The following is an 18447-nucleotide window of genomic DNA, read 5'->3' on the forward strand; positions in this document are numbered from 1 at the left end:
TAGAACAGTCACAATGGGTCACATTGGCGCATCCAAACTACCATCTTGGTCGGGGAATAATATTATCAAAAAAGTAAGAGAAAAAAATATGAATCGTCAAAAAATAAGATAAGTTATAAAATCGTGAATATTTTAGTTTGGCTTAAAAGAACGGAGTGAAAAAATCGGCTATATAAATAAGATTTGATTTAAGATTATGATTTGTAGTTATTGTATAGATATATTAAAGCCATTGAACAATAATTTTATGACCTGGTCTAAGAGTAATACTTGACGATTTTTTGTTTAAACTTTCAATAAATCTAGTTTATTCTATTGTCACAACACAAAAATATCCTACATCTATTGGGAGCATAAAATGAAACAAGAATAAGAATACTAAGCACAAGAATTACATTAGTAAATGAAAGAAATGTAAACCAAGGTTTATGATTGTTTTAAAAAAATAAGAACAAAAAAGACCCTTACTATATAGAATTGTAGTTAATTAAAACAAAACACAAATACCAAATATGTAAAATAGTTGTCCATCCAAAATACTATGTTTTTGTATGCACCAATAAAATAATAAATATATAAAACAAAACACAAATACCAAATATGTAAAATAGTCGTCCATCCAAAATACTATGGTCTATAAACCAATAAATAAAAATATAAAATTACTCAAACTTTTGTGTACATAAAAGAAAGCAACAAAATGTTTAAAGAAATTCAAATCTCACACTAAATTCTTAGTTGTCTAAATCTTTGGTGTCATTGCAAAATGTTTAAGCAAATTCAAATCTCACACTGAACTTCTAGTTGTCTAAATCTTTCGTGTCATTGAATCTTTTTATAAGTACTATCTAAGTCTAAAGAAAATGAAATATTTTTTATTGGGTTACTCTTCTTCTAACTGTATTTATTATTTTGAGATATAAGATCATTTTAATATTTTATTATTCTGAAAAATATATTGCTTTTATTTTCTCATACATTTTTTAAGAAATTTTATTGGTGAAATGCTTGATGGAATTTTTTTTGTTAAAATCAAGATCATTAATTTACTATGATTATTAATGTGCTTATTTTATAATATTATATAAATTAAAAAAAAAAAAGAAGTTATTGATAAGAAGTTTTTTTTTAAAAGGCCCGTCCGCCCTAGTGCTTGCCTCTGCTCGCCTGAGCCAGGGTCTACTCGCCCGTCACGCGTCTCACCTTCTCGTGTACCAGGTACTCTCTCTTCCCATTCCCCCGTCTTTTCTCTCTCTCCTCTGAGCTCACCTCTCGCGATGAAGGAAGGGAGAAATAAGGCTTGGGGCGTGGTATTTTTGCTCGCCTATTTGTATAGGGTTTTTATATATGGTTCTTTTACTGGTTTTTGTTGCTCTTCCTTTTGTACTTGTGAATGTAATTGTGTTATTTTACTCACCTATTAATCTATGGTAAGGGGTCTTGTTACTTTTTTTCTCTCTATTCGATTCGTCAATGGTAATGGCTTGATATGTATACTGATAATGTAGTAATTGATTATTCTTTACGAAGAAAGATTATGTATTTTCTCTCTGTTCTTTTTGTTCTTCTGTAATATTTTGTCATCTTTCCTAATTTTATTTGGGTTTCAATTCCAGAAAAATGTGGAACGTGAGCTATTTTGGCTTCTGATATTGACCAGAAGATAATTGTAAAGGATTGTAATGGATGAACGAATTTCCGGGGTTTTAAATTTAGATTGAGGAAGTTCCAGCAGTATTGACTGTAAAGTTACCATCTCAAAAAAAAAAAAAAAAAAAAGATTGAGGAAATTCATATTAACACATATTTAAGAATTATTTCAAAATTATAGAACTATTGGATGTCCATTCTGAAACTGTGGAGTTTTATATGTGAATTCAAGGTGCACATTCGGTAAACGAGATGATCAGTGTTTTTTGTAAGAATAAAAGGAAATGATAGATTTTTAAACTAATATTTCTCTAAAGCGTTGTTGATTGTCCGCTGTTTATTGGGCTAAATTTTTCTGAAACTCTCGGATGTTTATCAATTCCAATAAAAATACTCTTCTTGTTCCTTCTTCTGTTTTTTCTCTCTATATGTTGCAATGGAAAATTTGATCTTTTTGAGGTGTTTGGGATGGTCACATGAACTTTGTTGTAATTTGAACTATTTGCTTATTTCCATATTTCTTTTTGTTGAGAGTGTCGAAGAAGTTTATTTTTTTGCCTGCTTTTGGCTTATCTTGTTATCTTGTTAAACTGATTTGTAGATTTGAAAGTCTCCAAACAAAATCAATGGAACAATTAGAATATTTTTAGTTTTTGGTTGTCAAAATCGACAGAAGAATTTCTTATTTCTCTGAGTTTTTAAAAAGACTGTCCTTCTTTCTTGTGGTTGTGGATGAAATTTATGGGATTCTTAGCAGAATGGTGATCCACTAGAGTTTAATTCTAGAATACCTCCTCATTTCATGAAGCATTTAAGATCTATGAAAATTGGAATATTGAGGGCTGTCTAACCAATGAATTATGACGCTGGTACCCTTTTCCTCCTTTTGGCTTCGTTCCTTTATCATGTTTGTTAGTGCTTTGTCAAGTACTTGAATGAAATACTTGATCTTTTTATTTAGAATGTTTACTTGTATTGAGGTAAAGAGAAAAATACAAAGGTTGTCCTCCCACAAGGTGTGGTGAAGAACAGTAAGACCCTTTCCAGGGCAACAGAATTAAAACCCATAACAGGGCAACAGAAGTACAAAGATTTTATAGGATCAAAACCAAACTAGATAATATAGGGTGGACAGCCCACATAATTTGAGCCCAGGGCTCCAGTTTTTGCTAGAGAGAAAATATTTGATCTTGTCTTCTTATTTTGATTAATCACTTCCTTTTTCCTGTTTTTTTTTTATTAAGCTCTACCTTCCACATCCCCCCCCCCCCCCCCCCCCCCCCCCCCCTTCCCGCCCTTTTTCTTTCATGTGTAGGACTCTTTGGATTTTCAGGTACCTAGTTTTTCTTGTTGTGTCTATCATCTTCTCTTGATCTTTTGTGTTACCTGCCATATTGGGTCTGGGCTATCAAACAGAGGGTTTGAGAGACTTTCTCAGGCAAATAAGTATTGACACAATAGTTTCTCTCCCTTAAGGAACCACTTAAAGCTCTCCAATCTCCTTCATTTATTCTCATCTCATTCTTGTTCTCTTATCTCTTTAGAAATCCTTTCTGTTTCTTGTTCTTCTCTTATCTCTTTAGAAATCCTTTTTGTTTCTTGTTCTCTTATCTCTTTAATGTTGAATTTGGTATTAGCTTCATCTATTCGAAGATTTGCATATGATAACTTTGATCTACATTCCCAGGCTCCTCGTATGACATCTCTAACGGCTCAGAACCTGATCTTATTTGAGGCATGAGCTTCAAATAAGAGCGTGTTTGACCGGCTGAAGAGGGGGTGCCGTAGATCTCTATTCCACAAATTGTGGTAGTCATGGGGCATCGAAATGGGGTATCAAACAGAGGGTTTGAGAGACTTTCTCAGGCAAATAAGTATTGACACAATAGTTTCTCTCCCTTAAGTAGCCATTTAAAGCTCTCCAATCTCCTTCATTTATTCTCATCTCATTCTTGTTCTCTTATCTTTTTAGAAATCATTTTTGTTTCTTGCTCTCTTGTCTCTGTAATGTTGAATTTGGTATTAGCTTCATCTATTCGAAGATTTGCATATGATAACTTTGATCTACATTCCCAGGCCCCTCATATGACATCTCCAATGGCTCAGAACCCGATCTTATTTGAGGCATGAGCTTCAAATAAGAACGTGTTTGACCGGCTGAAGAGGGGGTGCCATAGATCTCTATTCCACAAATTGTGGTAGTCATGGGGCATGGAAACCGCGTCTAAAGTGGTCATATTTTCAGCTTCATGCGTCTTTATCAAACAGGAGAATCTTGATTGGTAGAACTTGTCTCCTAATCTTAAACAGTTCCATCAATAAGACATGCCTGCCCTGAGGGTCTTAGAAGAACTTCTCTCTGTCTTCCCTTCCCCTCTCTCTATCAAAAGTAAAAAAACAAGTTCCTTTCTTTCTCTTGATTGTTTAGTGAAAGTAGTTTGCGGTTCAGGGTACGCACTTTTACAATAGCAAGCCTTGACACATAAAAAATGGTAGTCCCCATAAAAATTTAAAATCGGTGTTAAAACTATTTTAAAAAAAAAAAAATTAGTTATGTTAAAATTTATTCTTTTCAGGTTCCTGCTTATGTTTTAGAGAGAGGACTCATTTAACTAGGTGAATCGGCTGACTCATGGATACCTTGTTCTTTCTTTGTAGAGATGGAATCACAATGTATGTGTTTTGGGGTGGAGTCACTGGGCCTGTCATGACCATAACCCAATGTCCGATGCATCTCTTCCCCCCTCACTACGTGACCCACGTGACCCACGTGAGCCACTCTCCATCGCGCGTGCCCTCACCCATGCCCTCTTGGCCCGCTCTGCCCCCCTTGCCTTCGCCCTCCACGCCCGTACCATCTCCCTGGGCCTCGCCTCCTCCCGCTTCCTCCTCACCCACTTCCTCAATTTCTACTCCAAATCCAACCTCCCCTCCCTTGCCCTCTCCCTCTTCATCTCCCTTCCCCGCCCCGATGTTGTCCAATGGACCTCTCTCATCTCCTCACATTCTCAGCTCGGCCGCCCCCGTGAAGCCCTCAAGCTCTTCGTCTCCATGCTCCGCCTCGCGCCTCCTCTGCCAAATGACTTCACAATCCCCTGTGCTCTCAAGGCCTCAGCCTCGGTCGGAGACCTCGGGTTCGGCCAACAGATGCATGCTCTTTCCGTCAAACTTGGCCTCATGTCGCACCCTTTTGTGTCATGCGCTGTTCATGATATGTATGCGAAGTGTGCATGCCCCGAATTAGCGGCTGCTGTCTTTGATGAGTCAACAAACCGCACACTTGCATCGTGGAATGCTGTGATCTCGGGCCATGTTCTTAACACGAACCATGGTGGTGCAGTTGGTACTTTCTTGGAGCTTAGACGTGAGGGCCTCGAGCCCAATTCGATCACGCTGTGCGCATTCCTTAATGCGTGCGCTGATGCTTGCTGGCTTTTTGAGGGCACTGAACTCCATGCTTTGGTTGTGAAGTTAGGCTATGAGGCATGCGTCTCGGTTGCTAATGGACTGATCGATTTTTATGGAAAGTGTCGTCAACTTGCTTCTTCCAAGGCCGTGTTTGTGTTAGTTCACGAGCCTAATGATGTGACTTTTAGTTCGATGCTTGCTGTTTATGCGCAGAATGGAAGAGAAGAACAATGTCTTGGCCTATTTTGCGAGGTGCGAAGGCTTGGTGAGCCAGCCACTGAGCACATGGTGTCGATCGTTTTGAGCTCGTGTGCACGCATGGCTGCACTCACTGAGGGGCGGTGGGTTCACGCCACGGCTATAAAGGCTGGGCTTGACGAGAACATCTTTGTTGGGTGTGCACTAGTTGATATGTATGGAAAATCTGGGAGCTTACAATGTGCGTGTGATGTTTTTGATGAAATGCCTGAGAGAAATTTGATAACTTATAATGCTATGATTTCGGGTTATGCACAACATGGAAATGTAAGGCAAGCTCTACAAATTTTCGAGGACATGATTGGGTTTGAAAGCATTAAACCAAATTATATAACACTGGTTTGTGTGCTCTCAGCATGTAGCCATGGAGGCTTGGTGGGCACGGGCTTGGCCTATTTTGATTCAATGACATCTCGTTTTGGCATCAAACCAAGGGCCGAGCATTATGCATGTGTTGTTGACCTCCTTGGTCGAGCAGGCCAGCTCGATCGAGCGCATTGGCTCATAAGAACCATGCCCATCGAGCCAACTGTGTCCATTTGGGGTGCACTGTTAGGCGCCTGTCGGGTCCATCGAAATCCAGAATTGGGTCACATTGCAGCTGTCAAGCTCTTCGACCTTGACCCAATGGATTCGGGGAACCATGTATTACTTTACAACATGTACGCGTCAGCTGGTCGGTGGGATGAGGCTGTGGCAGTTAGAGATGAGATGAGAGAAGGGGGAATAAGGAAAGGGCCTGGTTGTAGTTGGATCACGGTAAAGAGCACTGTGCATGTGTTCCACGCGAAGGAGGCCTCACATGAGAGAATCAATGATATCCACAAGGTCTTGTCTGAGCTTGGGAGGAAAATGAAGGCAGCTGGTTATGTTCCTGATACCAACTTTGTGCTTTACGATATGGAGGAGGAGGAGAAGGAGAGTATGCTGTTTTTGCACAGCGAGAAGCTTGCTTTGGCCTTCGGATTGATTAGTATTGGAGAAGGAATTCCAATTAGGATTACCAAGAATTTGAGGGTTTGTGGGGATTGCCATAGCGCCATGAAGTTCATTTCGAGTATAGTCGAAAGAGAGATTATTTTGAGGGATAACAATAGGTTCCACCATTTTAAGGAGGGTTCCTGTTCTTGTGGGGATTACTGGTAAATTCTTGGAGTTTGTATAGTGGGTGAATTCCACCACGTAATGTGATTGGGCTGTCAGGATACTTATCGAATATGCGATTTTCCCAGGGATTCTGGAATCCTCATGCAACGGTAGTTCAAAGGTGGGCATCTAGATGAAAGTGGTGACAAATCTGATCTATTATTTCTCTGTTAGTTTTTGGGACTCTCTCATTCAGGGAATCGCTGCTAACTTATTATTTATGGGAACTATATGACATGAAGCACAATGGGTGCCATGGATACTTCTCTACTGTGAGATTTTTGGAGAATCATTGCCAGAAACAACAGTTTGAAAAGTGAGTTTAGGCTCTGTCTAAGAAGGCTGTAACAAGAGGATTTTTTCCCCTCTGATAGTTCTTGAGACTTCCCCTTTCTGGGGATATAATGATAAGCTAAGTTTTTGAGACTTCCCATTTCTGGAGATTACTGATAAGCTATTAGCTTTTTTAGTGAATAGATGTCATGAAACACAAATGATGATAATTGCCAGAAAGGACAGTTCAGATCATGGTGGTTTTACATAATAAGGTGGTTAAAATTGCTTGTTTTATCAGACTGAGAGATTTTGAGACTTAACACAACAAAGTTGACTAAACCACAAGAAAAATGTTAGTGAGAATTTCTCACCATGGCTTCATTTCCTTAATTGAGAATTGGATCTTCTAAAATTGCCTGTGAGTGAAGAAATGCAATTTTTAAAAGCATTGCATTTGAATGATCAGAGTAGTGTGAGCCACTCAGTATCAAGTGGAAAGATTTTAAGTTTCGAGGTTGTGTATCTTGAATGAATTGAGCTCTGCAAAACTGTTTGGTATTCTTTGAAGATAAAGAAGAAGATTCTTTGGCATTTGGCTCTTGACTTGGGCAATAAAAACTGCCTCAAAATTCAACATTTGAATCCTGGCTCAGCGATCCTTTGGTGTGATTAACTGTTTATATTGATACTTGGAGTATGAAGTGTAGAGTATAATTGTTGGTGAGGTCCAAATGTATTATATACCAAGAAATGGCCAGAAGCATTTATGTGCAATGTTCTTAGACATAAAACGACCAATCTAACTGTTATATTGCATTTTATTCCTTTTTTCTATTCTTTTTCTGTGGAATTGATTCACCCAAGATGGTCCGATAACTTTCATATGAAACAATCTCCTAAATATTTTTGACAGCCGAACTGGTGGGACCGGAACACAATCTTTTATGATAACTTCATCCCAATGAATGAATTCTTCCATGCTTTTGTTTCTTGTTCAATTATTGTTTCTGTCTTTTTTAAAGGTCGAGGGGGTTTTGAACACAAGACACCTCCACAAGGCTCTGTCACTGATGCAACAACCCTGGTATTTTAGTTTTTTGTAATTTTCTTTCATTTATGTTGTGTCATTGTCAACTTTCTAGTAAATAATTAAGGATGGATGTTTTCGCAATCTCTGTGCAGAATATTTCATTCAGCATTGTCCCACAACTGGTGACCCCAATTTTGATATTAAGAGGGTGAAGCCACCGACTCGAATTCCTAAGTCAATGTTAATGGCAGCCCAGATGGTTCATATGCTTTGCAAGTGGTGCAGTTGCTGTACTGAAGCCAAATGAGTATGATTAATATCCTTTGGCTTTGAGGCTTTTGGCTATTCTAAATTTAGATTTTTCTATTCTTTTGTCCGAACACTCTGTGGGTTGTTTAAACTGTGCTTAAGATGATTATGTACTTCTGGCAGAGCTGCATTTGAGAAGGAAATTGAGGGCTTACCTTCAACTCGTACAATCAGCGATCTCCCTCCAGAGTTACGGTGTCCCTTATTTCAAGAAGTTATGAAGGATGCTGTTCTCACCAGAAAATGCTGTTTTAAGAGTTTATGTGACAAGTGTTAGCCTTTCTCATTTCTTCATGTCTGCTTATATACTGATAAATTCTTCCCACTTCCAAACCGTTTGTAGCAAAAGTTACAGATATGAAGAAACTGATATTTACCTTAACATATCCCCTCTACAACTTAGGTAGGCTATAAACTCACTTCAGTATGTCCTCCATGGTGTCGGTGCAAACTCTGCTGCTCCTGTTATGTCAAGAGAAGAGTTTTGAGGCCCGAAAAGCCGACTTGCGGAGGAAATGTGAAAATGAAAGGCTCATTGAGAGGTAGATATCGTTGCTCAGGCTGTTACTACAAATTTTTGGTTGCCACAAGTATGTCATCATATTTATTTAATGCATTATCCTTTTTCAAAAAAAAAAAAAAACTATTAAGTTGTGTCCAACAATGGGATAAATGGCTATGATTTATAAAAAAAGGTCTACATGAAAATGTTTTAAGTTCCACAAGTTTCTTTAATATTTTGTTGAATGAGAAGCATCTTATGCTGGGGATTTTGAAAATTTGTTGTCCAAAAATCACTAACATTGATCAAATATCCATTTCAGTCGCCTTCATCGCTATCAATTTAATGAAAACATGAAACATGAGCAATGATAAAACCTCTTATCGTCTGCTGCAAAAAAAATTGCATAGCTATTGTAATGTTCTATGGAGTAGAGGTTAGTTGTCGGTCTTAAGGTGGTAGTAATTGAATTCGTGGTACAAAATTTACCCTACCTTTACGTCTCTCTCTGTTAGGGACTTGATATATAGAAATAGAAAATAGGTTCTAACCCATTCGTGCTTCTCTTTGTAAAGGGCAGAATATGCGTAGATTAGATAACAGATTCTGATAAAATCTGTTCTCGACACGCTGTAAGCTACAGATTCAGCAGTGTAATTTTCCAGGCATTTACATTTCTCATGATATTAATTCTAAAAAACCAATGATGAACTTGGAACGGATTAAGTTCAACTGTTAAAAGATTGGCAACCTTTGAATTACCCAAAATTAAAGACATTGATGAGCATAAGGAGACCATTGTTATCACTTTCAAGAAAGCTTTTCAAAAAAAGAGAAATATATAAAAAGACTATTTACTTTGGGATTGTATACAGGGAGACCATTTACCTTTGATAGATATAACCATTTGAAGTGAAGTTTGATAGATTAGATGTGTCAAAAAGTTCGAGAAAATTTCTTTTGAAGTTTGAACCTGTTCAATGGAATAATTGCAGCCACCCAATTTTACATCTTATGGTCAAGATTAATATGACCATCTTGTATCAAAGATTAATGGTTTTATTTTTATTTCTTTTGAAATTTGAGATTATTCAATAGAATAATTGCAGTCACCCAATTTTACATCTAATGGTCAAGATTAATGTGACCACCTTGTATTAAATATTAGTCTAAACAATTGTAACTGTACTTTCCCATTTACTTTTAGTACAAGGATGTCACCAATTAAATTTTAAATGGGTGATGGTAGGAGTGCCGTTTCAAAAAGATATCCAAAGCTACCCAATTTGACCACTAATGGTAAGGAGTACCTGTAACCTCTTTGTAACAAAAGATAGTCCGTCTCATACCGTACAATCCCTTCTAGTGTGATTTAGCCTAGAGAATGTAGGTCAAAGCAATTGGAAGTTAAAAAACTTTTAACTTTTAACAAGCGTGACAAGTTAAAAAAGAGTTAAAAATCACTGTGTATACATAGCATTGGTATACACATGTTTAATAAGATGAATGATATAAATTATTTTTTTTTTTTTTTTTCAAAATCCTAGTTATATTATTTTCAAAAAAAAAAAATGATGTGGTTAGCATGCGGCCAAGCATGTACATATAGAAATGTGGGTTTGGGTAAATATATATTTTAAATAAAATTTGATCCTGATTTTTAGAGAATATATAATCTTTAAGATCATGAAAATATGAAAAAATGAAAACTAGAAATAATAATTATAAAGATTATATACGACGAGACTATTTACCTTTGATACAAGAATGTTATAATTACGTATAACCATCCGATGTGAAATCTGATAGCTTGGGTGTTTCGTAAAGTTCGAGATAATATCTTTTGAAGTTTGAGCTTAGTCAAGAAATAAATGCAGCCACCCAATTTCACATCTAATGATTAAGATTAATTGTGACCACCATATACATATGGTAAATGATCCCGTTCTATGCTCTCCCATGAGATCATTTGTCTTAAAGCTTATATGTCAATTTTTATGGGGTCCAAAAATTCGATCTCTGATACTCGCTCAAATCCATATCGCCGATCCAACGATCTAGTTTGTATTATTTGTGGATCAACAATCACCCATTTGAGTTTTAAAATATTGGCTTCAACCCTTTCAGGTCGGGTCCTATTTAGTGCCGACCAAACCCAGAAACCTAGCATGGTTAGCAAATCGTCCATGGACTCCATACACGATAGCGGCCTTGTAGTTAGTATTAATTCAATTTAGCGTTCAGAATGTAGCTATAAAACTAGGTCAAAGCAAATAGTATTGAGCAATTGTTTCATGTATGCGGTCCAGAGGTATAAAGATGGATGCAAATGGGAAGTCCATCTAAAATCAATTGTAACTTAACCATTCAAATGTTTTCTTAATATAATTAGAGAAAGAATAACGATCCTATAGGACCTTCTCCCATCCATGTATGTAAGACCTTCAAGGATCACTATTAAAGTTGGTACGGATCTCTAAAAAAGTTATCACATGGATGTGGAGCTTGATTTTTTTATAGATCCGTGTCAAATTTAATGATGATCATTTGGGGTCTTATACATATGGGTGGAGAAAGGACCTATAGGATCATTACTCTTTATTTTATATATATATATATATATATATATATATATATATATATATATATATGAAAAGGTTTTTGTGAGCCAATGGGCTTACAAGAAAAAATGAGTGCAATAGCCTAGATTGAATCTGGACCGATCTAACGATCATAGATGCCCGATAATGTTTGAATTTCAATTTTTTTTTCTACAAATTCAAATCACTTGAAATTTTAAATGTGTGTTGATAAAAAATAGGTGAATATTCGAAAAAATATTAAAAATATATTTTACATGAAAAAATGATCAAAATAGCCCTGTAAATTTTTGGGGGTATTTGGTCATTTTTAATTTTACGTTTTTTTTTTAAAATATATAGTTTTATTAAGTGTAGCTTGATGAGAAGAATATTGATCGAAAATTTCAAGTGATTTAGATTTGTAGAAAAAAAAACTAAAATTCAAACACTCTCAATTGCCAGATCGGCTCATATTCAATCTGAACCATTGGACTTATACTATATCTTCTATATATATATATATGCCCAACTCGGGGATAGTCAAGACTCGCTAAGGTGGAAAGTCTGAATTGGCTGGCCCAAGTTTTTCTACATTGGTGTGCAACACCGCCTACTTGCCCTGCCCAAAAAGCTCCGGCCTGACAAGAACGGATCTAACAAGCTGGGTCCATGAGGCACGCCAGACTCTGACCCACTGGCTACCTTGTTACGTACCTACTTTGCTTGTAATTGGCCTCTTGTTTTTTTCTCTATGAAATCTCTCTCTCCCATTTTTCACCTGTGTCCTTGTTTTTTTCACACCCGCCAGTTCTCCTCACCCGGCAAATCGTCTCTCTCTCTCGCAAATTTTTTATTTGTTTCAGTGTTTTATTTGAAGCGAGTAATGTACGCTTTGTGGGAACTTACTGAACGACAACTCCTTTGTAGGAGCATATAAAATACTTTAATGATTTTTTTTAGATCTGAAATTTTGGGATCTATCTAAGTATTTGATTATTTTCAAGAAAAAAATTGGTTTTCGAGTGCTTGAACATTTAGATATTTCTCTCCATAAATTCAGACAATTTCTGTTCAATCTTAGGACGTCATTTCTCTTAGGCACATAGAGGTGCCAGCAATTTTTTTTTGGAAAAAAAAAAGTTGCAACCTTAAAATGTAGAATTAAGGTGCACCTCAAAAATCAATCATAAAATATTGTTTTGATGTTAGAAAAGCCTCAAACTGATCATCTCGGCATTGAAATGTATGAATATGAAAAGAAAAAAAGATTTAAAGTCCTAAAAATAGTGTATCTTGAAACACGTTATCTGGAACGTCCATTTTCAAGATTTCCAAACATTTATAAGTAAAACTATTTTTTTATTTTAAAATTTTATAATTAGACTTCTCAAGCAATTCTAATAATTTTTTATATCAAAATTATGTTTATGATAATATTTGGAGGTGTGCCTTAATTAGATTGTTTAAGGTTGCAACCTTAAACAAACCACACCCTTCTCTTCTTTCTTTTTTTGAGGTTGGTCATTGTGTTCTAGATATTTTATATCCAATTTTTATGAGCCAAAAAGTATCCCCAACTTGAGAGTTTTACCCAGTAGGGCAAATGAACAGTGTACTCCCACTTTTGTTTTCTTCAATGTCTTTATTTGAGCTTCTCTGCTCGTTCTGGCAACCCTTACTGCTGGCGTACAGAAGCTACTATAATCCAAAGTACTTCCAAATGGGCTCAGACCTCATGTAACAATATGCAGACTGATAGCAACATTGCAATGCAATGCAATGCTATTATCAATGTAAAGAGAGAGAGAGAGGGAAATGCGTAACGTAAAACCAAGGAAATCCTAATTGATGCTATTATGCTATATGATATCAAAATATGACATTTACCAGTCACAAAATGTTGCTTCCATTTTAATATAAGCAACCTTGAGAGGCATTCACCTCATAAATATCTATCAATAAAACGATAAAGGTAATTTATTATCGGATTCATAATAAATTTTGACAAAGTTTTACATTGGTTGTCATACCTATCACTACCCAACCCCTTGACCCAGGGATGAGACGGGTTAAAGGAAAGTTTAAGATCCTCACTCTTCTTAGACCAAAACGGTAAATGTGAAAAATACTAAGCAGTGTTTCAAAGAAGATGATTTAATATTATAGTTTCTAATAAGAAAAAATATTATATAGGGTGTCAACCTTATAATTTAGGAGCAAGGTGCACCTTAAAAAATGTACTAGAAATATTGTTTTGTCCTCAAAAAATCCTACAATTGTTCTTCTCGACCCCTAAATGTGGATATAAATTAAAAAAGTATTTGGACTACTAAAAATAATACATCTTATAACTTATTATTTAAGACTGTTTATTTTCAAAAAATTTAGGTGTTTATAAGTAATGCTCAATCTACATTTTTATCTTTAAATGTTATAATTAGAGGTGAGATAATTTGTAGGCCATTATTGTAAAAGTTTCTAACACTGGAACTGCATCTTTTTTTTTAGCAAGATTTAGATGTGCCTTACGTCGGTTGCTTGAGGTCGACACTTTATATGAATCATACCATTTTTTAAAATGTTAAATTATAAAGAGAGATATAATAGGTTTCAAGCGTCACATTGAAGGATAGGGAATGAAGTGTGATGTGTTTATATGGAAACACTTCCTTGCGTTAAGAAAAGTGTGGAGGGTTCTCTAGAGTGTGTGAGAGAACTTAAGGCTCAACTTGAAAGATCACTTTCTTATTCTATAGAAAGGGGTCTTATTTTACTTTGAGAACCTCGTGTTGTTATTGTTGTTCGAGAAAAAGGCTGAAGTCGTAATGGTAGCATACCCCGTACCTCAGTCATCCCTACTGAATTACTCAAAAAAATAAAATGAATCTCTAGTTGTTTTCAAGTATGCGAATGACTAATTTGCCCAATACAACCCCTTTTGCACATTTATTTCAATTGTTAAGTTAGAAGCCTCCACAGTCTACTTTTAAAGCCTCCATTCCAATTACACCCTTAATTTCCTAACAATAAATAAAAGGAGAGGAATATACACAAACTATTTATCTTAAATAAAAAGAAATAAATGTAGGTAAACTATTTTATCTTTGATACAAAAGATCACAATCACTTTTATGTATGAGATCAAGTATTTGAAGTTGTGCTACCACTTTCCACCTAATCCCAGCAATATTTGGAAGAAGGAATTTGCGTAACAAATTAACAGTAATTTTCGGTCATTCTCTCACTCACAGTCTATAGTACTCTATACCATTGGCCTTCTTAGTGCTAAGTGCGTATTTCGGCCGAAATTATACCGAAACCTCCAAAAATATCATTCCCATTTGGAGAAGCCTCAGATCCCGGCAACTCACCAACCCAGTAATCATCGTTAATATCAAATCCCGGCCATCCTATCAGCCCCAAACTCACCGGAAAACTCAGACTTCCGTCCATTTTCGAACACCGAATTCACCACGAGATCAGCAAAAGCCCCCATTATAAACTTATGTGAATCCTTCTCATTAAGCCTGAGATAACATGAAAGAAGCTCCTTTAAATAAACCCAGTCCATCACTAAGCCCGCCACCAGCCTAGACTGTATCATCTCGGCCATGGATTGCCGGAAATCGATGTATGGATCCGACGAATGCGTCTTGACCGCCTCAGCTCCACCCAATATCTCCGGCCTCGCCGGAGAAGTCTCCTGATAATTTTCCAGCGGCGGATCCACGATGCCTATGTCATCGATCAAGGAGTTGGATTTGGCAGGGGAGAAGAAGAAGCGCCGAGAAGTTGGCAACACTGCTAAATTTGGTGGAATTTCGGTGAAGTTGGAGGAGCAGCAGCTCCTGCTAGATTTGGACGTGAAGTCGGGAGGGTAGTCGGAGCTGTTGGTGAATTTGGCGGAGGCGGTGGTGGCGAGGGGGTCGAAGAGGGAGTTGAAGGTTTTGGGGTCTCTTTGGGCGGCGAGGGGGTCGAAGAGGGAGTTGAAGGTTTTGAAGGGAGAGGTTTTGGGGTCTTTTTCTGCGCGGGTTTTGGTGGTTTTGGGGGTGGAGATGCAGAGAAAGAAGCTTTTCTGGAGACCTTTGGCCATTGCTCAGTGGCCTTTATGATAGAGAGAGAAAATGTTAGTGGTATTTTAGGGTCTAGAAAGCCAGAGACGAGATGAAATGCAAATGGGTGGTAACGTTTGTGGCAGTAAACTCAACTTGAGAGAGAGAGACAGAGAGTTTTGTTTTCAAATATCCTGATTTGCAGTGAGAGAGAGAGAGAGAGAGGGAGATGTGTTTTATATGATTTCTGTCTCCTTAGTCGCAGAGGAGAGAGAGAGAGAGATACCAAGCGTTTCTTCAAATTTAAGGGGTGGAAGGAGAAAGAGCAAGAGTTTGCTCCTCAATGAAAGAAAATACAGGGAGTTTTATGCGGTTGCAGAATGGGGAGAGAGAGAGAGAGAGAGAGAGATGGGGAATATGAAGAGTGACGGAGACACAGAGAGGTATATGCGGTTGCAGAATGGGGAGAGAGAGAGAGAGAGAGATGGGGAATATGAAGAGTGACGGAGACACAGAGAGGTTGCAGAATGGGGAGAGAGAGAGAGAGAGATGGGGAATATGAAGAGTGACGGAGACACAGAGAGGTATATGCGGTTGCAGAATGGGGAGAGAGAGAGAGAGAGATGGGGAATATGAAGAGTGACGGAGACACAGAGAGGTTGCAGAATGGGGAGAGAGAGAGAGAGAGAGAGAGAGATGGGGAATATGAAGAGTGACGGAGACACAGAGAGGTATCGAGAGAGGGCGGGTATATGAAGAGCGAAGAGAGAGACAAATAAAAGGATTTAGAGAGATATAAGGAGTGGTGAGAGAGAGAGAGAGAGAGAGAGAGAGTTGAATTGCAGAGAGAGAGAGAGAGAGAGAAAATGCGGCAGAATTTAATGCCCGGTGAGCAAATCCAATTTTCTACAAAACCCGCAATTTGTACAAAACCCGCAATTGTACAAAACGCACGCGTATCTGTGCACCCTACCTTCTTCAGCGATACTACACCTACCTTCTTCAGCGATACACAGCGTGAAAGAGCGGAGACTCTCCCTTTATGTCCATCCTGGTTTTTAGAGTCATTGCAAAAGCCAATAACGTTCATACCATCATCTTTCTAGTTTATGGTTGACCTCAAAAATCAGTAGATAAATAGTATTCAAATTTGAAAACTTTTTAATTGATCATCTCCACCTCCACATATATTGTATAAATAATTATTTAATTAAATCTTAAAAGATAGTTTATCATACTTTGAGCTTCATCAATAGAATAAAAGTAGCCACCCAATTCGACATTCAATTGTCAATATTAATTGTGTCTATCTTATACTAAAGATAAATGATCTCGTTCTATACTTTTTATTTTAAATTTAATTACTAAAATTGAACATAACTTTTCAAACCATTGTAATGTTTCCGATACAAAAACTATCATCTTCCGAATCTTTTCGGTTTTTTTGGGTGAGTAAATGGGAGAGAGCCCTTACCCTTGATAGGATTGAGATTTAAGATATGTAACATTGCAAACGCCAAGCGCTAACCAATTATGCCGGGACTCTTTTCCTACTTTATACCGTTCTCGCCCATTGGCAAGAACTTGTGTTAAAAACTCATAAAAAATAAAGAAAGTAGAAGTCCAACTTTGATAGCCTTCATTAAAACGATAAGCTTTTTTCATGAATTTAGAATACGAGACTAATCTACCACATTCCAAACGCATTGATATCGCATTTAGGGGTCGTAAATGTATTTCTAAATTTGGGGACCGAAAACCATTTCCTGCCTTAATTTTTTTCCTCATTTCATATCAAAAATAAAGAATTTTATATCATTGTCTTTACCCTCTGAAATTGATATCTAGCTATATTTCCTTATTATAGAGACGTCCACTCTATAAAATTCAATTAATTTCACAAAACCACCCCCACAAGTTAGAGGGATAAACTATCTTAAATTTTATGTTTTAAATAGAGTATCTTAAAATTTTAGAGAGATCAATTATTTCTAATTTTAAAGAGGAAAACTATCGAAACAATTTTAGACAGATAATTTATCTCAATGTTTTTATAGACAGACTATTTCAAATTTTAAGTTTTAGAGATAAAATTTTTTAAAATTTTAGAGAGATAGTCATCTAAAAAAGTTTTAGAAATATGCACTATCTCAAAATTTATAGAGAGATAAACTATCTTAAAATTTAAGTTTTAGAGAGAGAAAAACTATCTCTTATTTTAAGTTTTAGAGAGAAAAGTATCTTAAAATGTTTTTTTTAACATGTAAAGTATCTTTAAATGGTTTTTTTAAAAAAAACAGTTAAAGTATCTTAAAATATTAGAGAGACAAACAATATCAAATCTTAGAGAGATAAAGTATTTAATTTTTTTAGAGAGATAAACTATATCAAACTTTAAATTTTAAAGAGAAAAAGTACTTGAAAATTTATAGAGAGATAAACTATCTCAAATTTTAAGTTTTAAGGATACAAAATAGAGTAATGATTTCATGCAACCATTGTATAGTAATATGATGCAATAACCTTAAAAAATCATCTTATAGCCGTTTGTTTGATCCAAATTTTGATATATACACTCTTTTTATTCTAATGAAGAATAAAAAAATAAAAAATAAAAATTGAAAACACAACATATAAAGTTTGTTTTAGCCCAATTAACATAGGTCGTTCATTTTGGTGAGATACTTAGATCTTGACCTTAAAAGGATTTTTTCATTTCCAAATTTTTTTGGATGGCTTTATTATCATTAGATGAACAATGTTAAAAAAAAAAAAAATTATTTTGAGTTTATAAAGGCTAAGATCTTGAAATTCACAAAATGAATGGTTTAAATTCCTTTTTGGAGGGGACTCATTTTGACTATATCTAGGGTCCAAATTGACCTTTTTTTTTGTAGAGGGGTTGATTATTGAGATTAAGAGAGTATGTGTGTAAAATTTGGGGTTATACAAATACCACAAATATGGTTTTTTAGAAGTGTCGTTGTATCATACTATGATATAACCGTTGCATTGGATCATTGCTTTACAAAATATCTTAAAATTTAGAGAGATAAAGTATATCAAATTTTAGAGAGATAAATTATCTTATATATTTAGAGAGAGAAACTATCTTAAATTTAATAATATATATATTAATGATACAATAAATACATTTAACAAATTTTTTTAAAAAAACATGAAAATATTATGCATCCAAACAACTGAAATCTATTTCATATAAGATACTTTTCT

At 36.0% G+C, this 18447-nt stretch overlaps 2 protein-coding genes across 5 annotated transcripts; one reads left to right on the top strand and one right to left on the bottom strand.

Moving 5' to 3' along the window:
• The first annotated feature begins 1114 nt into the window (after positions 1-1114).
• LOI1 (Pentatricopeptide repeat (PPR) superfamily protein) lies at positions 1115-8059 on the top strand. Of its 4 annotated transcripts, none has more exons than XM_020676652.2 (3): positions 1115-1218; positions 3338-3524; positions 4309-7529. In XM_020676652.2, exon 3 carries the CDS (start codon positions 4372-4374, stop codon positions 6460-6462), a length of 2091 nt encoding a protein of 696 aa, XP_020532311.2. In that variant the 5' UTR covers positions 1115-1218; positions 3338-3524; positions 4309-4371; the 3' UTR covers positions 6463-7529. The 4 variants fall into 4 exon arrangements, 3 of the variants coding, with proteins under 3 accessions (XP_020532311.2, XP_088717950.1, XP_020532300.2); XM_088861824.1 differs by having other exon boundaries at positions 1116-1218; positions 3338-3483; XM_020676641.2 differs by having other exon boundaries at positions 1133-1218; positions 3338-3497.
• A 6149-nt stretch (positions 8060-14208) lies between these two features.
• Positions 14209-17985, bottom strand: LOC18421406 (transcription repressor OFP16). The gene has a single exon (XM_006826204.3). The coding sequence runs from the start codon at positions 15252-15254 to the stop codon at positions 14556-14558; it is 699 nt and encodes a 232-aa protein (XP_006826267.1). The 5' UTR covers positions 15255-17985; the 3' UTR covers positions 14209-14555.
• Positions 17986-18447: the final 462 nt, after the last annotated feature.

This window comes from Amborella trichopoda, chromosome 3, assembly GCF_054954075.1.
Source record: "Amborella trichopoda isolate Santa Cruz 75 chromosome 3, AtrichopodaSantaCruz75HAP2 v2.0, whole genome shotgun sequence".
NCBI lineage: Eukaryota > Viridiplantae > Streptophyta > Magnoliopsida > Amborellales > Amborellaceae > Amborella > Amborella trichopoda.